This window comes from Chlorocebus sabaeus, unplaced genomic scaffold, assembly GCF_047675955.1.
Source record: "Chlorocebus sabaeus isolate Y175 unplaced genomic scaffold, mChlSab1.0.hap1 unalloc_scaffold_570, whole genome shotgun sequence".
Lineage (NCBI taxonomy): Eukaryota > Metazoa > Chordata > Mammalia > Primates > Cercopithecidae > Chlorocebus > Chlorocebus sabaeus.
Window position 1 is genome coordinate 21209 of NW_027327893.1, and position 27386 is coordinate 48594.

The window sequence follows — 27386 nt, forward strand, 5'->3', positions numbered from 1 at the left end:
CACTCTGGTGAGACTAGGTTTCTCTGGGGATGTGTGGAGCAGGGTGTATGTACCGAGTGAGCACATCCCACCCTTCAGACTCCTTCAGCTCCTGTCTACTGTAGCAGTCAGAGGGCAACTCCTGTCCTCATCTCCTCTGAGCGACCCACTCACTCATTCACTCACTCATTCATTCACTCATTAACTCATTCACTCACTCACTCATTCACTCATTCACTCCTTCACTCGCTCACTCACTCATTCACTCACCCTTTTACTCACTTGCTCATTCATTTACTCATGCACTCACTCATTCACTGACCCATTCACTCACTCACTCACTCATTCACTCACCCATTCACTCACTCATTCATTCCCTCATTCACTCACTCAGTCATTCACTAACTCACCCTTTCACTCACTCATCCATTCACTCATTCACTCACTCATTCATGCACTTATTCACTCACTCACTCATTTCCTCATTCATTCACTCAATCATTCACTCACTCAAATCATTCACTCATTCACTTACTCATTCACCTCTTCACTCATTCATTCACTCATCCTTTACTCACACACTCACTCATTTATTGACTCATTCACTCACTCACTCGTTCATTCACTCACTCACTTCTTCACTTCCTCATTCACTTGTTCGCTCACTGACTCATTCACTCACTCTTTCCCTCACCCATTCACTCACTCACCCACTCATCTGTTCACTCACTCATTCACCCACTCACCCATTCACTAAGTCACTCATTCATTCACTCACTCACTCATTCATTCACTCACTCACTCATCACTCATTTATTCCCTTGGTCACTCACTCATTCACTCACTTATTCACTTGCTTATTCACTCACTCATTCACTAAGACACTCATTCATTCACTTACTCACTTATTCACTCACCCATTCACTCACTCACTCATTCACTCATTGACTCCCTTGGCAATTCATTCACTCACTCACGGTCACTCATTCAGTCATTTACCCACTCACTCACTCATTTCTCCTTCCCTCATCCACTCACTCACTCATTCACTGACTGACTCACTCACTCACCCATTCACTCATTTACTCACTCATTTACTCCTTCACTCACTCACTCACTCCCTCTTTCATTCATTCATTCAGCAGCACCCATGACAGGTTCACTCTGTCCTGGGCTCTGCTGTTGCCCTGGGACTGCAGCAGGGAATAGTCAAAGATCTCTGAATCCACGGCATTCAGGGTTCAGCCAGGGGACCTTTCGAGAAGCCCAGCAGATAGGTGAAACGCCCCATGTGTGACACTGACAAGGATGTTTTAAGAGCAGCAGGGAGAGAACAGGAGTGTGCATGGAGCCCAAAATTTCTAAGAGGGTGATCTGGGGAGGCCTCAACATGCAGGAGACCTTGCAGGACAGACCTGTGGAAAGTGGGCAGAGTCGGTAGGGAGAGGAGGGCCTGGTTTGAGGAAAAAGCAGACTGGGTCTGAGGTTGTCGGGTGCCTGCATGGGCCTCTGGGCAGCACCAGGATCTGAAGGGACCAGAGGACAGGCCAGTGTGGCTTGTGTGGTGTCTGTGACACCGAGTCAGCAGAGAAGATGCCTGAATTACATCCTGATAGGTGCACCCTGACTTTGAAGCTGAGGACACCCGAGACATGGAGGTGGGGTGGAGGTTGGGGCAGAGCAGGGGATGAGGAGGGAGCCTGTTCCGGTCCAGGTCAAAGGTGGTGGCCTGGCCCCAGTGGCTCCAGATGCAATGAAGAGCCAATAGGGACTTTCCTGAGGGACTTAGATGCCAGGGTGGAGGAGCACTGCAAGGCTTCAGCCTGAGCCCGTGGGAGGATGGAGTCACCAGGAGCTGAGGTGAGGAAGACTGAGCGGTGGGGGGTTGTGTGGGGGGTGCAGAGGCCTGAGCTCAGTTTGGCCCCTGCAGATTTGAGATGCCCACTCCATGCACAGGCTGAGACAGCAGAGAAGGGGAAGAGGCTGCAGCTCAGGTAGCCCTGGAATGTGCAGCTCCACATGCTGGGGCACTGGGTCATGGTGTCCTCATGGCTGGGAGCTGCTTCCCTCCTGGGATGCCAGAACTCCTTTAGGGCACATCGGCAACTCCTGCGCTCACCACTGAGGGGAAGTGGGAAGGGCAGCTGTCCCTATGCATGTTCTCCTTCACCTTGTCCTAGGCAGGTCCCAGGCAGCACCTCCCCTCCCAAGTGGCTCCCCTTGTCCGCTGCCCCTAGTGTTCACAGCCAGACCCTAGAAGAGGGCTGGACTCAGTGGCTCACTTCTGATGAATAGAACCAGGCAAAAGAGATGGCGGTCTCTCCTGAGATTGGATTGGGAGGAGCTGAGGTTCTGTCCACTGGAACTCTCCCCCTGGCTCTTGGTAGGTGCTAGTTCTGGCAAAGCCAGTCACGCACCCAGGGCAGAGGGCAACCTGAAGCTGATGCCACAGAGAGACTGGGGCCTTCAGTCCAACAGCCTGCAAGCAACAGAATCCTGCCAGCAACACAGAAGTGAGCATGGAAGCAGCTCCTCCCCTGATGAGCCTGAGCCTTCAGAAGACACAGCAGCCCTAGGCAGACACCTGCTGCAGCCCTGGAGAGCCCCTGGGGCAGAGGGCCCAGTGAAGCCTGCCTGAACTCCTGGCCCAAGGAGTAATCATTCCTGGGGTATAAGTGTGTGCTGGTGTGGGCCTTTGGAGTAATCTGTCAAGGGACAATAAAGAACATACACACACCTCAGGTCCTACTGGGTGGAAGCTGTATGGTCAGCACGGCATGTAATATCTTCCTCTTGAATTAGAAGATTCATTGCTAAGGCCAAAGTTAAAAAAAACAAAAACAAAAAAACCTCTAGTTGTAGCAACATTGACATACATGACTTTCAAAAAAAAAAAAAAAAAAAAAAAAAAAAAAAAAAAAAAGCCATAGCTATTCTTTTCCATCTTTGCTGCAGGTATATATTAATATATGTTAATTCCCTGACTGACTGAGCAATGGGCCAAACTCATAAGAACAGATGTGTGAGGACCGTCAGTGACCACCATGACCCCAGTCCCAGCCCTTATACACAGACAGACTTTTGAACATAATCCATAACCTTGGGGGTCTTGACACTCTAAATTTTATTGTTTTTCATTAACTATTTCTATTCCCCAAACAATACCTGTTCATCGCAGAGAAAAATGGCATTGCCTATACTAAGCAAAAGAAAGGAAATAAAATGCTCAGAAACATTTACATATGTATGCAGACTCACACACACACACACACACACGCACGCATGCACAGGCTCGCACTGTGTCTAGGCCTGCCTTTTCACTTATTTGTATGTCCTGAACATATTTCCATGTCAGTAGACACATATCTTTGTAGTGGTAACAGCAACTAAATATTATTGCAGCGCATATTTTTACCATCATTTATTTAACTCATCATATTTGAACTGTTAGGTTATATCTATCATTTTCTGTATTACAGACAATTTGATGACAAATGACCAATCCCCTAATGTTCAATATAAAAATATCAATTGCATAAGGAGATAACGGGTATTTGGCTAAAATAAAATTCAGTGTGGCCCACCTTCTCCACATGTAACATGTTCTAAAAAGGCATGAATAATTATATTAGCCCTTCTATTCTCCAGCACAGATCCTGAGCCCAGCTGTGGGTACAGGTGCTTAGAGCCTCAGTCTGCTCTTCTGCCCACCAGAAGGCAAAGGCCACTCAACTGCCACCTTAAGACAGCCAGGATTCTCCTCTCCCTTTTATTTAATAGAATAATGCTCAGGTTCACTGCATGAGAGCAGCGCTCTCTGACTTTGCATTCATCAGGACAACCTAGGTGGTTTGTTTAAAAATACACATTTCCTGGCTGAGTTCCCAGAAACTGGACTTCAGTGGTTTAATGGGGGTGTGCATAGGACAGGTGATTCAGAGGACCACAAGGGGTTAGGAATTTCGCCGTTAATTCTGGCCAAGGGAGCAATTAGACTATCCAGCACTATCCGCAGCATATTTTTTTTTTCCTCTTTTGCAATGAATATTTGATGCTCAGCGGGATGAGGCCCAGGATGAGGCACACATCCAAGAAAAATCCATGCCTCTCCATCTTTTCCCCAGGATTGCCCTTTGGTGAGACTCTCCTTTGCGATTTCTTCACTTTCCCGGGTTCATAGAACAAACCTCTTCTTAGTCTCTTTTGTTGTTTCCTATCTGTTCAACAAACACCCACTGCGCAGGACCATCCTCCGGAAAGCCCTCGAGTGGGGCCGTTTGGGAGCCCTTCTTCGTGGGGTGAGCACTGAAGGAACCGGGATCCCATAAACCCGTGCTTTTGTGGGGGCTGCTCCCTCTCCCATCGCAGGTAACTGGCACCAGGCTGTTAAGCTGTGGATGGGCAACTGGCACAGTGCTTTGGATGTGCGTATTTCAGCACGTGGAGTTGGTCAGTGAAGTCAGCCGAGGTCAGCACAGCGTAGGTAGGGAGGAAGGGTCGTCCCGTCTCCGTGCCAGGTCAGTCCCGTTGCGCCTCCTCCTGTCCCACTCTGACTTTCGCGCGCCCAGGCGTCTCTGAGGGTAGCGCCCCGACACTCTCCCCCACCCCAAGGATTCTTCTCCCCACGGGACGGGCTGGGGGCCCAGGAGCGCCACAGACCCCGTGGACCCGGGAAATCGCAGCTTTGTCATAGCTAAGCTCGCCGCGCTCAGCTTTTCCCACCACCTGGAGGATCCACTCTCCGGGCGTCCTTCCCGACCTCAGGCTGCAGAGAAAACTTGGGGGCGGGGATCGAGGAAGCCTCGCGCAGAGGCTCCTAGCGCAGGCCCAGGAGGAATCCTGCAGCCAACAAGAAGCTGTGCGCACGGCCGGGCTCGGTGCTGACAACAGCTGGATCTACCGGGCCTGCCGCGAGCCTCCGCGTCCAGGTGGGGTCTCCGCGCCCCAATTCCACCCCGCCCCGCCATCGGCGCTCCCCGCAAGTGCGGGGTTTCCACCGGCCCCTGCGTTCGCGCCCACTCACGGTCTCCCTTGCCCCCCCACCCGGAGATGCTCCCGGCGTTCTATTCCGCCCTGCCTTGGCCCGCCCAGCGAACGATGTGACCCCGCCCCCCTGCGGTCTCCCCTCTCCCGGTCGCTGCCCCTGCCTCCACCTGTGGCGCTCCGGGCATCTCTAAAGGCCCCAACCAGAGTCTTCCAACCCACCCGCGGGGCTAGCGCACCAGCAACGCGGCCCCACCCGCAGGGACCCCGCCCACTTGTGGTGCTACCCCCGCCTCCGCGACTTCACCCACCGCTGGCGCGGCAGCCACCTACGACGACCCCCGCGTAGGTCCTCCTGCCCACACCCGCCCCCGGCCAGCCCCTGCCTCTTTCTCTGCCCCTTTCCCTGCCCCTGCCCCTAGCCGCGCCCCCACCCCTGCAGCCCCTCCTGTGCGCTTGGGCCCCGCCCGTCAAGGCCCTTTGGCGCTAGGGCCGGGCGGGGGCGCGGGCGGGGCAGTGTTTCCGAGTCGGGCGCGCCCCCGCAGCGTCTCCATTTCCTGCTGCGCACGCGGACTAGCTGCTGCCCTCGGCCTCCTCGCCTTGGACGCGGACGACTCCCGGGCCCCCAAGGGCTCCTTGCGGAAGTTCCTGGAGCACCTCTCCGGGTCTGGCAAGGCCATCGGCGTGCTGACCAGCGGGGGACATGCTCAAGGTGCGCGCCCCGCTCCGGGCGGCGAGGGAGGGACGGACGGAGAAGGAGAGAAGAGGGAGAAGGGGAGAACAGGGCGAAGGGGATGGGGGAATGGGGCAGAAGAGGGGGAAGCGATGGGAGGACCCGGGGAAATGTGGGGAAGCGATGGGAAGAACTGGGGAGAACAGCGGCGAAGCGATGGGAAGAACTGGGGAGAAGCCCGTGCCCGGGAGCGGCAGGGGTACCTGCGGGGCGGCGGGAGCCGGCAAGGCAACCCCGGGGTCCTTGCCGGGTGGGGCGGAGGAGGAAGGGACATGGCGGTAGGAACCTCCATCCGGAAAATAGTGAGCTTTCCACCCTCTCCGGTTTATGTTTTAAATTGAGCCTGGTAGAGGGGGTCGCCTGGAGCACCTTCCGGGGTCGTTCTGCCTCTGAGCTGTAGGATGGGGCCGGGCTTCCCCTCCGAATCCTGGGTACAGGGCGATCACTTCTTAAGTTGCCCCCGCCCCCCAACTCCGCCCCACGCCACCCCCCAGCATGTCGAGGAAGAAACGGCCGGATGCCTGTGGGCCTCCTGTCGCCTCGGGCCCCGCGCGGCGTGGGCAGGGTCCAGGCTGCTGCAAAGCAGGAAATGGCCGGGGTGCTCTGGGTTCCCGCCTAGCGTCTCCGAGGCGGTCCGGCAGCCCCTCGCGTTTCCGCTGGAAGATTTTAAAAAAGGGTTTCCTGCGCTCGCATGTGCTGTCGCCTTCCGGCTCGTAACAAAACCGAAAACTAAAATGGGTCCCAGGCCCTCCCCGCCAGCCTCCGCGGACGGGAAGGACCAGGAAGCGGGGACTCTGGGACGTCAGCGGCGCCGCAGCGCGGGCTCTGGGCTTCCCCTGTCCTGTAATGTGGAAAGGGCTCTCCAGTGGGGGCCGAGCCTGGGCCCACGACGCGGGCGCGCCAGGAGGACATTTAACATTGAAGAGCGGGAGGTGGTGGAGACTCGCTCCCCAGGCCCCGGGTGCACGTAAGGGCACCGGTGCCCGGGTTCAGGAGGGTGAGGCCTTCTTGGCCAGGTAGCCTTGTTAAATCTATCTGAAAATCACAGATAACTAAGTATCAAGTCGTCACAGATCATTTTAGTATCCTGAATGAGATGGCTACGGAAAACATGAAAACATCGTTACTGGTTACCTGCATGATGCATCCAAAACATTGTTGCCTGCACAGTGGCAGCACTGATATTTGTGGGCTTTTGAACATGTGGACTGGAGTGTTAAGAGCCCTTCAGAGTTATGACAGTAGTTTGATTTGAATGTTCTTTTCTTGGCGAATAAGTGCTGTACATTGAATTTACCCAGGAAACTAGGAAGGTGAACCCACACGAAGGACACAGGCCTGTGGGCTGCTCCAGGCACCCTTAGGGCGTTGCAGGGCCTGAGCCATGCGCTTCCTGCTCAGCCTCCTGAGAGCCCTGACGGCGTCTCTGTTCTGCCTCACACTGGACCCGCTAGTTTCATATTCTTGTTATGGTTCCGAGGCTACAAGCGGTTGGATTCTGTGAGACACTCTCTGTCTTCCTCCTCTGGCTGCTTTCAAATGGGTCGTCTTTTTTTATAACTGATTTTTAAAGCAGTGATTGCTGGGGTGAGTTGTAGTGCTGTCCTGAACTGGGTTTTGATGCTGTGCACATCAGCTGAGTCACCAGCCCAGGGCCCTGTCAGTCCCATTATTAAGCTCATTTCTTGCTCTTCTCATTGTTACTCAGACGCCTTAAAAAAAAAAGCAAACTCCTGCTTGCCGTCACTGGCTGAGTTTGGCAAATGGGTGTTTACCCTGGAAAGAGGGGCATTTTGTCCTCTGGAACGTCTAAGGCGCCCTTTGGTGAGGTGGTCTGTTTCTGACCACTCTATCCTGTGGGCGTCCTTCCTGCTTCCACCTTCCCTTTCCGAACGCCTCCGCCTCGAGGGCTTTAATTTTCCTTCTGTGTGTGTGCCACGCAGAGGTTATGACTGTTGTGCCAGTGCCCTGTTTTTTCTTTCTTTCTTTCTTTCTTTCTTTCTTTCTTTCTTTCTTTCTTTCTTTCTTTCTTTCTTTCTTTCTTTCTTTCTTTTTTTTTTTTTTTTGCTGAGGGCCCAAAACTTGCTGCATCTCAAAAGAAGCAATTGCATCCATTTGTTCGCGATGAGCATAAACTGCTCTTTAAGGGAGACTAATTGGTAAACCCGGCTGCTGTGGGTAGAAAGACAGAGGTGGCCGCGGAAGGAGGGCTCTGCCTCTTGGAAGCCTGCACAACCGTCCTGCTTTCTTTCTTCAATATCCGCGGGGGGGGGGGGGGGGTTAATTTTAATAAGCCCTGGAAACCAACAAAGCAGGAAAGTGCTAAGACATTGAGGTGTGAGATTTAAAATTACAACCAGCAGCCTCTCATTCTTCCTTCACTGAGGAAGGAAGGAACCAGTTGCCTCTTCGTTTTGGGGCTGCAGGATATGTTTGGCAGCGACAGTGGCCCTTTGTGCTGTGTGACTCATGAATTGAGATAGTTCTTTACTAAGTGTTTTGTGCAGTAGGTATGAAAATGGGGAAAGAGGGAGCACTGTCCAGGGTGGAGAGGCGTGGAGAGACGCTGTGATACATAGCGAGTCCTTTTCTTCTGGGCTCCTGGTTTTCAATCTTTTTCTTTTTTTTTTCTAACAGCTTGAAAGATGGTTTTTGTGTCTTAATTAAAAGATTGAAGACTGTAGGTCAGACCCAAACTAATTCCATTGGCATCAAAGAGAAGGATTCTTTACATATTTATCTATAGGCATAATTGATTTTTTTATTTTTTGCTGAATTATCTGGTTAGTCAAATCATACATTAGAGAAGTAATATTAAAAATTAAAAATTAAAAAATGTATCTGTAAACATATCCCCCTTCCATTCCAGTCTTTGTCTCTGTGTAATTTTAGAACCTTGGGCCATGATGTACACAGAGTTTATATTCTTTTAATATCTTGCTACTTCATTGTTTTCATGTTTAATCTTTGGATTGATGTATCACAGGTTACTTGACCGTTTCTTACAGGTGTTTGGTTTAGTTTTTTTTTTTTTCCCTTAACACTAATGTAAATTTGCGTGTTTGGATGGCAGTTTTAGCAGAATTTAAGGCAGAGTCTCAGTTAGGGTGATGGATCGATTTATAGTCCCTAGTTTGAGGAGGGAGGTGGCAATATGCCCTTTCTTCTAAAATTGATATGTTAAATCACAATGGACGTTTACTTGATTTTGAGCATTTGGGACTCCTCTGGGGTTCACTGTTATTGCAAGGTCAGGGCTGGGGATCTTCTGCTGGAGAGGCCCCCAGCGTGCCCAGCGCAGGGTCCTGAGTGTGTTGCTGCAGGACAGAAGCTCTGGGCTTTGCCCTGCAGTGGCCGTTGCTCTGGGAAGAGCTGGCTGCTCCAGGAATGAGGCCTATGCTCTGAAGCTCACAGTCAGCAGACCAGCAAAGGTCAGCACAGATGACCTTATATGAATCATTCATTTAACAAGCATTCATGGAATACACATTCCATGCAGTTGGAACTTAGAGTGGAAGGCCATCAGTTCACTGTTGTCTCAGCAGAACTTTGTCCCTGGGTCCCTGTTGAACTTAGAGTGGAAGGCCATCTGCTCACTGTTGTCTGAGCAGAGCTTGGTACCTGGGTCCCTGTTGAACTTAGAGTGGAAGGCCATCAACTCACTGTTGTCTGAGCAGAGCTTGGTCCCTGGGTCCCTGTTGAACTTAGAGTGGAAGGCCATCAGCTCATTGTTGTCTGAGCAGAGCTTGGTTTCTGGCTCCCTGTTGTAGCCTCCGCTCCTAGGAGGTGCACGGTGAGTGTTGGGGGACCCTCCACAGGCACAATTGCTGAACAAGGACCCCTCCCAAGGGTGTCAGCCCTAGGCCCTGAGCTCTGAAGAGGAGGAAGGCATTCCTGGGGCCGACTTCCCTTCTGGATACTGAGCTCTGCACAGAGAGAAACTCTTCCACACTCACTGCAGTGAAGTTCATACTTTAGAGACTGGGGCCTGCATTTCCCAGAATTTCCATGGCCACAGGTGGTGGCTGCACCATGCGACTGGTGTCTATGTTCCCTGGAATTTCTGTGGCCATAGATGGTAGCTGTACCATGTGACTGAGGTCTGCATTCCCTGGAATTTCCGTGACTGCAGGTGGTGGCTGCACCATGCGACTGGAGTCTGTGTTCCCCAGGATTTCTGTGACCACAGGTGGTATCTGCACCATGCGACTGGAGTCTGTGTTCCCCAGGATTTCTGTGACCACAGGTGGTAGCTGTACCATGTGACTGAGGGTCTGCGTTCCCCTGAATTTCCGTGGCCATAGGTGGTGGCTGTACCACGGGAATGAAGGTCTCTGTTCCCTGGAATTTCCATGGCCATAGGTGGTGGCGGTACCATGCGACTGGGGTCTGCGTTCTCCAGAATTTCTGTGGCTGCAGGCTGTGGCTGCACCATGCAACTGGGGTATGCATTCCTCGGAATTTCCGTGGCCATATGTGGTGGCTGTACCATGTGACTGAGGGTCTGCATTCCTTGGAATTTCCATGGCCATAGATAGTGGCTGTACCATGTGTCTGAGGGTCTGCGTTCTCTGGAATTTCTGTGGCTGCAGATAGTGGCTGTACCATGTGACTGAGGGTCTGCATTCCTGGAATTTCTGTGTTCGCACATGGTGGCTGTACCATGCAACTGGGGTCTACATTCCCTGGAATTTCCTTGGCCACAGGCGGTGGCTGCACCATGCATCAGGTCCTCTGTCTCAGGAGTTGGTGCCATTGTCTCTGTTACTCCCTTGCCTGACACAGAGAGGCAGTTCCTAACTTTATCACTCCCAGGAAACACACAGGCATCTGTTTTGGATCCTTGTTTTATTTCCCCATCACCTTTCTCATCAAAGGGAAATTCACATCCCTCTAAAGCTGAAAATGGTGTGGGGCCCCCTGGTGGTCTTTCCAAGGCATTATCAGCAGGTAAATTAGATCATGCGGGCCAGTGTACCTGAAATGAAAACAGAAGTCACTAAGCTTTGGTAGGAGATTCAGGGTCTTTGTTAGTGGCAGAATCATCCGAAGTAAGTTGTTTGTTCACTGCAGATCTAGATGGTTGGCTGTGTCAGGATTAAACTTAGCCAGTGTCGACAGAGTGTCGCTTAATCCTCACGGAAGCGTGTCAAGTACATTGAAGAATAGCTGCCAAGTCTGCTATTGTCGGGAGAGAGGCAGGTACGTCTCTCGCTTAGCCCAGTGCTGCAGGAGGCCGGGCTCACGTCAGGCTGTGCGTGTGAGCGGGTTGGATTTTTAGCACGCTGGTACGGTAAAGCACAAACATCTATTTTTAACTTGTGGGTGACCTTCTTCTGTGCTGCTTGAGTCTCTGTGGGCCTTTCTCTGTTTCCTTCCTGAGGAGTCTGTGCCAGGGTCCCAAGCATTCTCTGGGCTGCACCTCCGCGCCTGCCCAGTGAGGAGCCTCCTTCTGGTGGCTGTGGGACTGGGCTGGGCCCACACTGTCAGCATCGTCTGGGGTAAGCAAGCCCGTCCTTCCACACCTTGGTGTCCCCAGCTGTTGAACAGGGCTAATCAACTGACCGTCAGGATTAATGGGGATCAGATGCCCTCATCTCATAGCCCTGCTTGGTAAATAGCCACTTCCACTCTGTCCTCCAATGTGCTACTCTAGACTTTTTCTTTACCTCCATTTAGCCAGGTGATTCGAGGTGACAGTGACTATCAAGAGGGATGTACAGAGGAAACCAGTGGAAGAGAGCTCGAGGAGCAGACATGGGCACAGGGAGCACAGTGCGGGGAGCATGGATGCAGGGAGCATAGGCATGGGGAGCACAGATAGGTGTAGGGAGCATGGGCGTGGAGAGGACGGGTGCAGGGAGAACGGGTGTGGGGAGCACGGATGCCCGGTGCACAGGTGTGGGGAGCACGGGCGTGTGACGCATGGGTGCGGGGAGCACGGGCGCTGGGAGCACAGGGCATGGAGAGCATGTGTGTACTTGCTCTGCTCTGACAGATGCTGCCGAGCATGTACTCTGTGCTCAGATGGGTCAGAGCCTCAGTGCCTCTTTAAAAAAAAAAAAAAAATTCTTTTTTTAAAGATAGGACTTCTGTCTTCCTGGTGGCCCCTTTTAGTTGATACTCTTTTAAGCCTGCTTTTCCAGAGAAAAGCTAGGAAGGATGGCCTATATAGGTTCCAGTCTGGGCATATCTGGAAGAATGGGTCTTTTTTAGGTTTGAGTCTGGAGTACCTGGGGACATCTTTGAACCTCCACTCAGAGTCCCAGAACCACGTGTAGAGGCTCCCCAAATGTCTGCTGGGACTTTCCCCTCTGCTCGGGGATGATGAAGAGCAGAACCTCATCCTGCCACGACCTCTGGGGTCCTCCTTCCTGGAGGGCAGTGCCTTGGTGACCAGCGTGTGTAGGAGTCTGAGCTGGCACCTTCGGGCTATGCTGTGCAGTGGGGGCTCATGCCATGGGGCATTCTTGTGTTCCGCACTGGGACTGGTGACGTTGGGCATCCTCGTGCACTGTGGACCACATGGGGTGCACATGAGCCAGACAGCTCCCGGAATTCGGAGCCTGGCTCTGTCTCAGGCCACCTACTTTTCTGTGGCACTTCTGAGGGATTGTGGGGGCCGTATGAGTCTGTGTCCCCACCCTCACTGGCTGGACACCTGTGCCAGGCTGGAGCTTTATGTTTCACCATCCCCTGTTCCGAGTTGTGTGAATATTTATTTTCATTTCCTACTCTCATGAGCTTTCCTTTTTAAAAAAAAAAAAAAAAAAAAAAATCGGAGACAGACTTTGAAGTCTCCTGGCCCCACCTTTCGTGGACCTAATGGTATTGCAGAAATTATGACTTCAATTATGTATAATAACTGGGGCTACTTTAAAAGTCATGTAAAGGAACAAGGTGGAGTAGCCATTTCAAGCTGTACATCATGCTGGATTCTTAAGTGAACATTATCAGGTTTTCAACACATTTTCTCTTTTTATTTACTTTGGAGAATATAATGGATGCTCAGAAGCTGTTGGAATTTAGTAAGAGGAAGTTATCCTTAAGAAGCTATTTAAGCAAGGGGACAGTTGGAGTAAACGTAAATTATGAACACACACCTATTCCAAACCAGAGAAATAAAAGCATCAACTGTACTGGGGTTGAAACTTGGGTGTTAGTGTGTCTTTCCTGCCCACAGTGACTGTGGCAGTGCTGTGGGCAGGAAATTCTGGAAAGAAGACTTGGTGCCAGTGGTAATTTTTGTGACGATTCATTTGCTTTCAGCTCAAGTGACTATAGTCTTACTTGCAAATGACTAGGTCTCCACCAATGGAACACAACACTGACATAGGACAAATGAGAAATGACCCTTGGGTTTTTAACAATTATTATTTTTAATGGAAACATTATAGTACATATCCATGCGATACAGTGTAATATTTCAATACATGTTTTTCGTGTGTAATTAGCAACTCAGGGTAATTAGCATGTCCATCATCTCAAACATTTGTCATTTCTTAATGCTGGGAATATTTAAAATCCTCTCTTCTAGCTGCTTGAAAATATACAATAAATTGTAAACTATAGTCACCCTACAAGGCTATAGCACACTAACCCTTATTTTTACTATCTAGATGTAATTTTGTATCCATTAGCCAACCTCTCCCTTTCTGCCTTCCCGCCGCCCTTTCCTGTCTCTAGAAGCCACTGTTCTACCTTCAGAGGGTAGAATATCGTTTTCCACATAGAGATCTTTAACCTTCTTGGTTAGATTTCTTCTGAGGTATTTTTATTTTTATTTTATATTTTTGTAGTTAAATGGGATTGCTTTCTTGATTTCTTTTTTCACTGGCTCATTGTTGGTCTATAGAAATGTTACTGATTTTTCTATGTTGATTTTGTATTCTGTAACTTTATTGAATTTATCAGTTCAAAGAGATTTTTGCTGGAGTCTTTTTTTTTTTTTTTTTTTTAGTATATAAGAGCACATTGTCTGAAAACAGACAATTAGAGTGCCTTTTTTCCACTTTGGGTGCCCTTGATTTCTTTCTCTTGCCTGACTGCTCTTGAGTAGGACGTCCAGTGCTGTGTTGAATAGGGGTGGCACAAGTGGGTGTCCTTGTCTTTTACAGATCTCAGATAAAAAGCTCTTAGTGTTTCCCCATTCCCCATTATGTTAGCTGTGGGTTTGTCACATATGGCCTTTATTGTGTTGAGGTATGTTTCCTTCAGTACCTCGTTTGTTGAGACTTTCTATCATGAAGCAGCGTTGAATTTTATCAAATGCTTTTTCTGTATCTATCAAAATGATATTATGGTTTTTGTCCTTAATTCTGTTGATGTGATGTAGCATGATTATTGATTTGTGTTTGTTGAGCAATCCTTGCATCCTGGGATAAATCCCACTTGATCATGGTGTATAATCTTTTTGATTTGCTGTTGGATTCAGTTTGTTAGTATTTTGTTGAGGATTTTTGCATCTGTGTTCATCAGGGATATTGACCTATAGTTTTCTCTTTTTATTGTGTCCTTGTCTTATTTTGGTATCAGGGTAATGCTGGTCTTGAAGAATGAACTTGGCAGAATTCCCTCCTCTTCAATACTTTTGGAATAGTTTGAGAAGAATTGAAATAAAAATGTGTAGAATTCAGCTGCAAAGTCACCTAGTTCTGGGGTTTTCTTTGTTGGGAGACTTTTTATTATTACTTAGTCATACATGTTACTCATTACTGGTCTCTTCAGGATTTCCGTTTCTTCTTGGTTCCATCTTGGTAGGTTGTACGTGTCCGGGAATTTATCCATTTCTTCTAGATTTTCCAATCTGTTGACATACAGTTGTTCAAAATAGTCTGTTTTCTTCATTTTTATATTTGTTAGTTTCAAGTTTATTTAGTTCCTCTTTGATCTTTGTTATTTCTTTTCTTCTACCACTTTTGATTTTGATTTGTTCTTGTTCTTCTAGCTCATTGCAGTTCGTTGTTAGGTTGTTTATTTTAAATCTGTTTTTTAAATGTAGGAGTTCATTGTTATAAACTTTCCTCTTAATACTGCTTTCGCTGGATACCATAAACTTTGATATGTTGTGTCTCTGTTTTCATTTATTTCAAGAAATTTTTAAATTTCCTTCTTCATTTCTTCATTGACCCATTGGCTATTCAAGGGCATATTGTTTAATTTCTATGTATTTATACAGTTTTGAAAGTTCTCCTTGTTGTTGATTTTTTTTAAAAATTAAACTTTGTGTTCTAGGGTACATGTGCACAATGTGCAGGTTTATTACGTATGTATTCACGTGCCAAGTTGGTATGCTGCACCCATTAACTCATCATTTACATTAGGTATATCTCCTAATGCTATCCCTCCCTCCTCCCGCCTCCTCCCTCCCCACAACAGGCCCCGGTGTGTGATGTTTCCTTTCCTGTGTCCAAGTGATCTCACTGTTCATTTCCCACCGATGAGTGAGAACTTGCGGTGTTTAGTTTTCTGTCCTTGCGATAGTTTGCTGAGAATGATGGTTTCCAGCTGCATCCATGTCCCTACAAAGGACATGAACTCATCCTTTTTTATGGCTGCATAGTATACCATGGTGTATATGTGCCACATTTTCTTAATACAGTCTGTCATTGATGGACATTTGGGTTAGTTCCAAGTCTTTGCTGTTGTGAATAGTGCTGCAATAAACATACGTGTGCATGTGTCTTTATAGCAGCATGATTTAGAATCCTTTGGGTATATCCCCAGTATTGGGATGGCTGAGTCAAATGGTATTTCTAGTACTAGATCCTTGAGGAATGACCACACTGTCTTCCACAATGGTTGAACTAGTTTACAGTCCCACCAACAGTGTAAAAGTGTTCCTATTTCTCCACATCCTCTCCAGCACTTGTTGTTTCCTGACTTTTTAATGATCGCCATTCTAACTGGTGTGAGATGGTATCTCATTGTGGTTTTGATTTGCATTTCTCTGATGGCGAGTGATTATTGAAGCAGGACTAGCTGCAGACAAAACATGATGGAAGGCTACATGCATCAGCTAACAGAACAAAACGTTTTACAGTGCTTTCTCAAACAATGTCTGGAATTTACAGATAACACTAGTAGTTTTGGTCAGGGGTTAATATTTTTATTATTATTTTAACCACCAGGACCAGGTGGTGGTGCCAAGGTCGTCTAGCTATTTGTCTTACTTCTGTTTCCTTCCAACTTTTTGTTTTCTCCCCCTTCTCCTGTCTTATAAACTAGGGAAAAGGGGAGACGGGGAAAAGCTGGGAAAGACAACAGGAGAAGTGGTGGTCTCATTCTATATTATGAGCATTTTTTCATGTCTCTATTGGCTGCATAAATGTCTTCTTTTGAGAAGTGTCTGTTCCTTGTTCTTGATTTATAGCTTTATTCGTAGAGTCTGAGAATATCCTAGATGTTATTTCAATTTTAGAAAAAATGTATTGAGAATTCTTTTGTAGCCTAGCATGTGGTGGATTCTAGAGAATGTTCCATGTGCTGAGGAGAAGAATGTGCATTTTGTATCTGTTGGATGAAATGTTCTGTAAATGTCTGTTAGGTTCATTTGGTCTACACTGGACTTTAAACTTGATGTTTTGTTGTTATTTTTTGTCGAGATGACCTCCAGTGCTGACAGTGGGATTTTGAAGCTCCTACTATTGTTGTGTTGGTGTCTCCCTGTCTCTCTCTGTCTCTCTCTCTCTATATATATATACACACACACATATATATGTGTGTGTGTATATATATATGTATGTATATATAAATTTATTTGAGACAGAGTTTTGCTGTTGTTGCCTAGGCTGGAGTGCTGAGGTGCAATCTCAACTCATTGCAAACTCCACCTCCTAAGTTCAAGTGATTCTCCTGCCTCAGCCTCCCAAGTAGCTGGGATTACAGGCATATGCCACCATGCTGGGCTAATTTTTTGTATTAGTAGAGACAGGGTTTCATCATGTTGGCCAGGCTGGTCTTAAACTCCTGACCTCAGGTGATCCACCTGCCTCCACATCCCTCCCAAAATGCTGGGATTATAGGCGTGAGGCACCACGCCCGACCTCTCTCTCTATTTAGATCTACTAATATTTGCTTTATATATCTGAGTGCTGTGTTGTTGGGTGCACATATACTCGTAATTGTTATGTCCTTTTGCTATTTTGATCTCTTTATTATATAATTATCTTTTTGTCTCCTTTTTACAGTTTTTGACTTAAATTGTGATTGATCTGAAATAAATATGGCTACTCTTGCTCACTTTTGATTTCCATTAATGTGGAATGTGTTTTTCCATCCCTTCACATTTAGTCTATGTGTGTCTTTGCGGCTGAACTGAGTTTTTTTGTAGGCAGCATATAGTCGGTTTTTCTTGTTTTAAATCCATTCAGCCCGTCTGTATCTTTTAATTGGGAATCTTGGGATTATTTTGCTATTGATATCACAGTCCAGACATTAAGATTTTCTCACTTAAGTTGCTTGTACACAAATTAATATGAAGAGGAAGTAAGAGTTTTTCTGTTGTCCTTTTGAAGAGAGTGATGGATTATTATTTTGACTTCATGCAAGTGAGGGACTCACCATGCCTGTTGGGATTTTAGAATTTCTTTCCTGTTATTAGGAACAGCAATGATCTGTAATGGGTTCCTGGAATCATCCAGTGATGGTCTGAATATCTTAAAAGTTTCCTTTCCTGTCTCATTTTCTATTTCTCCCCTAGTAGCCATGCACCCGGGGCAGGACATGGCCTTACATTTCCTTGGTTTCTTGATGATTTCTTAGGTTTAGTGTTTGACACAGTTAGGATTCTGGATAAAATCAGCCCTTCTGGGAAGTGTGTAAGTCAAACAAGGACTTTCTGGTGGCGTTATACAGGTTTCCCATGCCCCATGAGTACAGGAATAGCTCCCTGGGGAAGGAGAATGGGCACATGATGGCAGGGAGCCATTCTTGGATGGTTCCATCGTTCTGCAGGAATTGTCATGCAGGAAGAAGAAGCACGTGGCGACTGAGCTGGTAGTGATTCTGCTGATAGTTTTGATCGTTATGATTTGCTCCTGAAAGGTGATGTGGGATGAACTGCAATATTTAGAATGCTGACATTCCTTGAAACAAAGATATAGAAAAAGGCTTATAGTTGCATGATGCCTTGTAGTTTTCAGCTGCTCTCATGTGGATCCTTTTTCGTCCTTCTGAAATGCTTTCTCAGGAGAGAGCGTTGTTCTTCATGTATAGATGAGGAGCCTGGGTTTCAAATGGTTAGGAATTCAGCGCACGCATTGGAATCTTTAGTTTCCTGGAACATTTTCTGTTCAAGTATAGACCACATGGCCTCTAAAGGCTGGCTCATTCTTAACACCGCGATTGGGGATCCAGCCTCACATCTGGAGTGGGTGGCAGGAACTCCACAGCCATCCTGGGTGCTCTGGGGTGGGGTGGCTGAGCTGTGGCAGCCCCTCCCAGCTGAGCAGCAAGGCTGGGGAAAGCTCATTCCATTCCCCTTGGTTCTAACCAGGTAGAGGCTTACACTGCACATTTCCTTAGCTGGGAACCTTTAGAACTTTACATTTAAATCTAATCTGTGATCCAGGGGGTAGACACATGGGTATTCACTGTACAATTCCTACATTTTTTGTATATTTAAAATTTTTTTTTGTATGTGTCATGGACGACAAAAGAAATGAGACCCCTTTGAGTTAGCTTTTCTGTATAGCATCTTCTAGAATCAGGAGGCTGGACAGGGTTTAGTTTCATCAGAAATCTGAATCTTTCTGGTCAAGAGACGGCACTATTAAGTTCTTGGTTGTGTGGTTTCTGGGAAAGAAATATTCTAAATGAGTTCCAGGAATCACCTCTGTGGGATTTCTACAGGAAAAATGACCACTCTTGAAGCTTCGCTGTCACTAACAAGAATAATGGTGACGGTTTCTAAGCTGTCTCCAGCCAATCTTTAGTTCTTTTATGCAGAGTGCTTTTATTCCAAGTGAAGTGCCCTTCTGTTTAATAGTGACCTCCAGTTATTACAGGGATTGCAGCTGCATTTGATGGACGTGAACCTGCTCATCTCTTGCTCCCCAGCTTCGCCTCTGGGGTGCATGGCAGGAGCTCCACAGCCATCCTGAGTGCTCTGGGGGTGGGAAGTCTCTAGGGGGAGTGGACAGTGCATGGCCGGGACTTTCCCGTCCGACGTTCCACACTGGTGTGTGGGCGTCTCTGCCCTGTTTCCTCCGTCCATGCATCTGTGGCCTGTTTTCTCCGTGTGTGCCTCTGTGGCACGTTTCCTCCGTCCATGCGTCTGTGGTGTTTCTTCCGTCCGTGCGTCAGTGGCGTTTCTTTCGTCCCTGCGTCTGTGGCACTTTTCCTCCCTCCGTGCGTCTGTGGCTTTTCTTCCCTCCGTGCGTCTGTGGTGTTTCCTCCGTCCGTGCGTCTGTGGTGTTTTCTCCGTCTGTGGATCTGTGGCGTTTCCTCTGTGAGTCTGTGGCCTGTTTTCTCCGTCCACGCGGAAGGCCGTCGCTTCTCTCTAGTCACCACTTACTGATCGCTCCCTGTGTGCTGAGCCTGTGTCAGGCATGTGGCGTGTGTCACCTGTGTGGCAGGGTTTTGCGTGACACACAGGGACACACGCTTGGGGAGCTGCAGTGATGGGGTCATAGCCACGCAGCTCAGCCCTCGGTCTGAGGGTCTTGGTGCCCACCCAGCTCTTCCCGAAGCAGCCTCGGGGCAGATCCCAGCTCTGCTTTCTCTCCTCGAGGTACCTCATGAAGTAAACTAAGCAAATCGAAAGTAGGAAACAGTTGTGAAATGAGGCCTTGTTTCAGGTGTGTGTGGTCATTTCTCTTTACATGTTTACTTCACATACCCCAAATGATATACTTTCCAGCTGGTATAACAATTAATTACCAGCCATTACTGGTACAAAATTCCATGAAGGATATTTGAGGAGGGCATAGTCTCAAAAACATGCTTGATTTTCACAGTTGTGATTTGCATGATAAAGCTGTCAGGACTGTGACTTTGTTATATTATTTTTATTTTTAGACCCTTGGGAGGAAGTTATTTAGTGATTACTTATAATTGTGAAAATAATGTAATGATTACAGAATCTCATTAGAATAAATATTATATTTTCTGTTCCTTATGTCAATGAAATCATCTTAATCCAGGCCGATGTTGGCAGGAATTGTCACGTTTAAAATGGGTAAGATATTTATGTGATGTGACGACCTCCCGTATTGTCTCTGGAACATATCAGAACTTTCATCTCAATTCTCACTTGTTGACACCCTACCCTGTTTTGTAATTATTCTTGTTTGCATCAGAATTTTGAATCCACGTACCTGAGATGATACTTACGTATGCATGTACGCATGCAGGTGTGTGCATGTGTGTATGCGTGTGTATGTGCGTGTCCACGTGTCCATGTGCACGTGCATATGCATGTATGTGTGTGCATGTGTACGTGTGTATATGAGTGTACGTGTCTGTGCATATGTATGCATGTATGTGCGTATGTGTGCATGCATGTGCGCTCATGCACACACGTGTACATGTGCATGCATGTGTGCACGTGCATACACGTGTATGTATGTGTGTATGTGTATGCACATATGTAAACGTGTGTGTACATGTATAGGTACGTGTATGCATGTGTATGCATCTGTGTGCGCACAGATATACCTTTTCCTTTCATACAGGCTGTTTTGAGTATTGCTGTTAGGCAGTGACAACTTTCTGTTTCCTCAGTCAGAAAATGGGTAGCTCATCATTAATAAAGATGAGCATTCAACATCAAGAATAACTAAATACAAATGAAATTGTCATATTAAATAAATAAATTGCAAAACAAAGGCAATGTTCTGTACTATGTGTTCACATTGAACTTTCTTATAAAAATTGGTGTGAATGTTTCCCACTTATTGGAAATCACATGACTAGTTTAAGCCAAAATGTGGAATATTAATTAATTCTGTCTTCAGATCACTTTTGCATATTTATGATTGATCTGTTCTGCTGTTCTGGAAGCTCTGAAAACCACTCTGTCTTACTCTAGCTGGTGCCACGGTTGTGAGAATTCAGGGAAACAAGGTGTTTGCCAGTTTAAGTATTTTAGATCTCAAACTGCCTCTTTTCTGCATCATAAACCAGTCTTAAAGAAAGACATAGTGTGACTTGTAGTGGATTATATCAATTTTATTTTCTGTGGCTGAATCATCACTCTACATTGTGAATTAATGTTATTTTTCAGATCGTCTTCATAACACAGGGAGGTTCTCTAGTGTTGAGTGCAGGTTCAGTGAAAGTACTAACACTGTTACTACGGACTTAAACAGACTTGTTTTCTGAGGTGATAACCTTGGAGTCAGGCATTCAGTGTCCGCCCATCTCTTGGTTCCGAGTTCTCGGTCCCCTCCCGCTCTCCTCCCCCTGTACCCTTACTACTGTCTTACCTTCTTTTTGACTCATAGGCCCTCGGAAGATGGTGTGTTGGGTGCAGTTGCCTGCTCTGAATCTTTGATAACTTTGGGAGAGAACTTTTTCTTTGGAGCAAGACCTCTCTCAATAAACTTTCAGTAGCCTGAGTATCATCTGTTGTGTGAACTATTTGTGGAAAATGTTCAGCATTTTTCCTTGGATTTTGACTGATCTTTCTCCACCTGCCAGTTTCTTCTCAGTTTGCCATGTCTGTACCCTCACCAACCCGTTCCAGCCCTGGTTACATGTAAAGTATTTGAAGCAGAGCTCTGCAGATGAGAGAGTGTATGTCACCCCCCGAGTTCCCTTTCTGGCCTCTGAGTGTCGGTTGTGTTTTGTTCCGAGGGACGACTCTGAGGCTCCTGGCCCCTGTTTTGGAGCACCCCACACCAAAGTGGGTGTAAAATGAAAAATGGGTTTATGCTGTATTATTGTAATTCATAGAGTAGATGATAAAAATGCTTGAATCTGAACAGCAACTGAAAATGAGGACATGGTACCAGTTTGGATGTTGGACGACTTTCTTGAAAAAAGTTTTCATCAAATTTAGAAACTGTGTGTGTGCTGTTTTCTATTTCATACTTAGAATATGTATAGTGTGTGTTGTATGAATGTGTTGTATGAGTGTGTTGTGTTGTATGTGAGTTGCATGGGTTGTATGTGTTGTATGTGCATATTGTGTTGAGTTGCACTTATTGTATGTTTGAGTGTTGTGTGTTGTATGAGTGTGTTGTGCGTGTATTTGTGAGTTGCATGCTTTGTATGTTGTATGAGTGTTGTGTGTTGTATGTGTGTATGTGTATGTCGTATATGAGTTGCATGTATTGTGTGTGATGTATGAGTGTTGTGTGTTGTATGAGTGTGTTGTACATGTGTTTATGGGTTGCATGTGTTGTGAGTGAATTGTACATGTATTTGTGTTGAGTTGCGTGTGTTGTGTGTATGTTGTATGTGTTATATGTTGTATGAGTGTGTTGTACGTGCATGCTGTGTTGTGCGTGAGTTGCATATGTTGTATGTGTTGTATGAGTGTATTGTATGTATATGTTGTGTTGTGAGTTGCATGTATTGTGTGTACGTTGTATGAGTGTTGTGTTGTATGAATGTGTTGTACGTGAATGTTGTGTTGAGTTGCGTGTGTTGTGTGTGTTGTACGTGCATGTTGTGTTGAACGTGAGTTGCATGTGTTGTACGTGAGCTGTATGAGTGTGTTGTATGTGTATGTTGTGAGTTGCGTGTATTGTATGTATGTTGTATGAGTGTTGTGTGTGCATGTTGTGTTGTGAGTTATGTGTGTTGTGTGTTGTATGAGTGTTGTGTGTTGTATGAGTGTTGGAGTCCGCATGTTTCCTAAACAAAAGAATGTACACACAAGACAACACAGGACAAGAATACATGGCTTCCGCGCTCAGAGCCTCCGCCTCACTTTATTTATACTCCATAAACCCCACGTCAGCAGAAAGAACACAATGCAAAACAAACTTTCTTTACCCAGATGTAACCTTCTGCTTAGTTCCTTGTCTCTATGCTCTTCCTTATTTGTCCGCCTTCTTGGCGCCTACGGGAGTTCATTAAAAGTTCAATTGGAGATACTGTCCTTGAGCCCTATCTATTCTTAGCATACTGTTTTCAAGGGCCCCTGCATTTCCCCCTTTTTGTTTTGCCTCAATCCTAAAACGGTAGCCCATATTTGTCCTGTGTTTTCCTTTGTTTTTGGAGGCGACGGAGGGAGCATCAGATCACCAAGAGAAGCAGACCCAATCCGAGCGCCCAAAGCAATATACTTCCAGAGATTGTAGAAATCCATGTTTTCATCTGGATCCATGGGTTAAGGGCAGCAAGGCATTGACCCAGCTCCTGCAGGGTTGCGGTTCCAGACAACGCATGTAATTGTTGTCAAAATGCTTCAGAATGTTTTGAGTGAGCTCTTGGATGTCCAAACTAATATTTTTATGGCCTACTAATAATTTTCGGATTTCGGTCCAATTTTGAGAGATATTAAAAGGCACAGGCGTTACACAAAATTGAGTGGAGTTCCAATCACATTGTAATGTTATCCGAGTACTGAGGACAGTGAGCTGATCTCCAAGCCATGTCAATGCTTGCTCCATGTTGTCCAATCTTTCAGCAAGTTGAGAATCAAAGTTTCGTTGTTAAAGCCATAACCGGTGAGATTGCTCGTGCCATTGCTGCACAAATTCAGCATTTTGTATGCTTTGATGTAGAGCGAGCCCTGCTACAGCCGCAGTGGAGGCGATGGCGACAAGGTTCATCACCGAGGCAATTATAATGGCGGGTTCACTGGAGAAAAGTCCAAATATAAGTCTCAAGAGGTGATGCCCCCCATGGTCGCGTAAGGTTAACAGGTAGCCAAATTTCCTTACAAGCTCTGAGGATATAAATATCCCCAGTAAAGTTGTGCCACCAGGAATGATTGAGGCAAGACAAAAATGTACACGTATCTGTATAATTAACAATCCCCGTATCATTATCCCATGTCAAATTCCCCGCTAATAATAGGTAGGGCTTATGGACACAAGCAATAATATATCGGGAGGTATTCCGATATAACTGAATATGAAAGGACTTATTCGGGTTAGAAAGATTAAGGGACATATTTCCCACAAAAGTGCTAATGGCATCGCCTGCAGCTAACAACTTCCAAAGATGACTCTGTACTTGTAAAGAGTGTCTAAGATGAGGCATAGGTGGCGACAGGCCTCCTTCATGCCATACCAAGGTTTCATTACCATTAGCGGCAATACTTTTATTTACCCAGTGCCATTTCAAAGGTATGTGACTAAATTTTGTTTGAAAATCACCGTGCACACTCCAATCAGTTATTTGCATCCCATTGTATTCTAATAAAATCCGGGGTTTTGTTCCCCGACATTGTTGCCACTCCAGCACCTCAATATTAGGGGAAACCTCTGGGATAGGACAAAAAGGTAAAGAACTAGGAATAGTCTCATTACTATATACAGTATGATTATACTGAAAACTTCTAGTTACAATAATAACAATATTAGCAACCACATGACTATGATTATAGCGAACAGCCCAGGCTTCATGCGATTTTTGGAGACAATGAGGACTATTTCCTATGCATATTGGAAGTCCTTCCACTCCAAATTGGTATGTGCTGTTTATGATTCCCGTTTCTCATTCTATGTTGTCCTTGTCCATATAGGGGGATGGCATCCAAGTAGTGTCATTGGTGAAAATCTTAATTTCCACCTCCCCCGGGCGATTCCCTGATACAAGGGTGGAAAGGGAATATAAGTCCAATACTAATACAAAGCCTCACTAAGGGAAATAAGTCCCCCACCGAGGCACATCCAACAAAGGAAGAAATGCATGCTGAATCCAGTTTTCTTTTCAACAGGGTTTCAATCGTCTTGTAGGAAACCACTCAGGTCCGCTCCCTGTAAGGACAAGAGCATAGCCCCGTCCCTGTTTTAGAACTTGCCCTTGAACATACCTACCTTCTTCATTAGGATACCAAACCCTTAAATTGTCAGCGGGGACTATCACCGAGGGAGGTGAGGAAAGATGGGTTACGGCAGCGGAGTCTTGCAATTGTCTCCATTGATTCAAAAAATTTAAGGTAAAAAGAACCTTCAGAATCTGGTTTCTGGGGGACTCATTTCTCCCTTTTTGTTTTTGCAGTTGAGTTTTTAAGGTTAAATTTGCGCACTCAATGATGGCTTGACCTTGACTATTGCCCGGGATACCGGTGATATGTTGAATATTGTATTGCTGTAAGAAAACTTGTAATTTATGAGAGACATAGGCAGGGGCATTATCAGGTTTAAGTATAAGAGGAATGCCCATGATGGCAAAACAAGCTAAGAGATGTGTAATAACAGAATCAGCTTTCTCAGATGGCAACGGAGTGGCCCATTGAAAATGAGAAAAGGTATCAATGGTATGATGAACATACTTTAATCGTCCAAAAAAAGGGACATGTGTGACATCCATTTGCCAAATCTGATTAACTTGAGTATCTCGTGGATTAACCCCAGGATGGAAGGATGGAATGCTCAAAGGAGCACAGGAAGGACAAGCTCGAATAAGAGAACGAGCTTGTTTATGAGTTAAATGAAACCGTCGTTGAAGGCCAGAACTGTTAGTGTGAGGTAGAGCATGTTTTTGTTCTGCAGCCTGCAGGTGGCCAATTAAAAGCGAATCAATCTGAGTATTACCATGAAGTAATGGTCTAGGAAGTTGAGAATGAGAACGAAGATGAGTGATGAATAAAGGAGCTCGACGTTGGCTCAAAGTAGAGGATAACAAAGAAAAGAGTTTTTGAAGAGAAGAAGTAGCACAAAGAGGTAAAGTGGCCTGAGAAATGTAAGAAGTAACATAAACGGCGTATTGAGAATCACTAACAATGTGACAACTAGTAGTAGGAAAATCAAGTAAGACCATGAGAATAGCAAACAATTCTCCCTGTTGCACCGAGGGATAAGGATAAACTGTAACTCGAGATTGACGAACACTCCAATATCCAGCCGTACCATTGCTACTAGCATCAGTAAAAAAATTAGGACCTTGAACAGGAAATACAGAAATTGGTGAGAAAAGCAACACAGAATGTTGCCTAAAAAATGAAAAGATCGGAGACTTAGGATATTGGGTAGAAAATTGTCCAACAAATGAAGCGCAAGCAACTTGCCAAGAATCAGAAGTTGCAAGAAGATAAGTAATTTGACTATGAGTGAATTGAGAGATAATTAAGGAAGGATCTCCTCCCCAAAGTTGTCGGCAGCCATGCCGTCCTTTGATGATCAGTTCAGCTAAACGGTCGATATAAGTAGTCAAGCATTTAGATGTTTTATTTGACAAAAAGACCCATTCTAGTGGCCGATTAGTTTGATGAATCATTCCTGTGGGAGAATGTAAAGTATGAAATAAACAAAAGGAAAGGGGAACGTCGGGAAGGATATAATGTAAATGGGCCTTTTGAAGTTGCTCTTCTACAAGCTGGAGTTCCTGTAAAGCCAAAGGAGTTAAATGACGTGAGCTGTCCAAGTGACTGTCTCCTTCTAGAATAGAAAAAAGATGTTGTAACTGATATGTTGGTATTCCTAAAACAGGACGCATCCAATTAATGTCTCTTAAAAGCTTTTGAAAGTCATCTAATGTTTTCAAATGATCACGTGGAATGTGAATTTTTGGGGGTCGAATATTTCGTGCTCCCAAGGTATAACCTAAATATTGAATAGGAAAATCCACTTGAATTTTTTCTGGGGCAATATTAAGTGAGTAGAAAGAAAGCCGAGTTTGTAATGATGCAAAAGCATCTTGCTGCTTTTCTCTGGTGGGTGCAGCAAGAAGAATGTCATCCATATAATGATATAAAAGAACAGAAGGATGACGCTTTCGAACAGTATCCAAGGCCTGATGGACAAATTCTTGACACAAGGTAGGGCTGTTTAACATACCTTGAGGTAAAACTTTTCATTGATATCGAGAAAGTGGCTGAGAATTATTAAAAACAGGGACAAAGAAGGCAAAATGCTCACAATCCTTTTGATCCAAAGGAATAGAAAAAAAAAAATCCTTTAAATCAATAACCATGAGCTTTGTGGGATAAGGGCAGGATTAGGAAGACCAGGCTGTAAACTTTCCCTAGGTTGAATGTAAACATTTATAGTTTTAAGATTAGTTAATAAACGCCATTTTTTACTTTTTTCTTTTTTTTCTTTCTTTTTTTTTTTTTTTAACATGACAAAGACAAGGGAATTCCATGCAGAAGTACTTGGCTTTATATGTCCCTCGGCCATTTGTTTTTTGACTTATTCTTTTAAAGGCCTAAGTGTTTTGTTTTTTGTTTTTTGTTTTTTGTTTTTTGTGGTTTTTTTGTTTTTTTTTTTTAGATAATGGCCACTGTTTCACCTAAACAGGAGCGGTAGCTTTCCACTTTAATTATAAAACTTGAGGCTGGTGAACAGTGGCTATGAGTTTAAAGGATTGTAGCCCATTTTGAACATCATATTTTTGGCAGCTGAGGAAATATGAGGAATGTTTAAAAAAGCACCAAATTGTTGTGAAAGATCTTATCCCCAAAGATTAATATTGATAGGAACAATAAAAAAAACACTTGACCTTGTTGACCTTTAGGACCGACACAGGTTAAAGGTTCTATGTTTTGATAAACCACAGAAGCAGCACCCAAGCCAGTGAGTATAACTGAAACTTGTCTTTTTTTCCATTGTATAGGCCACTAATTTAA

At 45.7% G+C, this 27386-nt stretch overlaps 1 protein-coding gene across 1 annotated transcript in view; it reads left to right on the forward strand.

Moving 5' to 3' along the window:
- The first annotated feature begins 1369 nt into the window (after nucleotides 1-1369).
- Nucleotides 1370-27386, forward strand: part of LOC140711307 (uncharacterized) — a 54824-nt gene continuing 28807 nt past the window's right edge. The window contains exons 1-3 of the mRNA XM_073014268.1: nucleotides 1370-1416; nucleotides 4744-4957; nucleotides 5197-5674. Coding sequence (XP_072870369.1) covers nucleotides 1370-1416; nucleotides 4744-4957; nucleotides 5197-5674 — 739 coding nt within the window. The remainder of the gene's footprint in view (nucleotides 1417-4743; nucleotides 4958-5196; nucleotides 5675-27386) is intronic.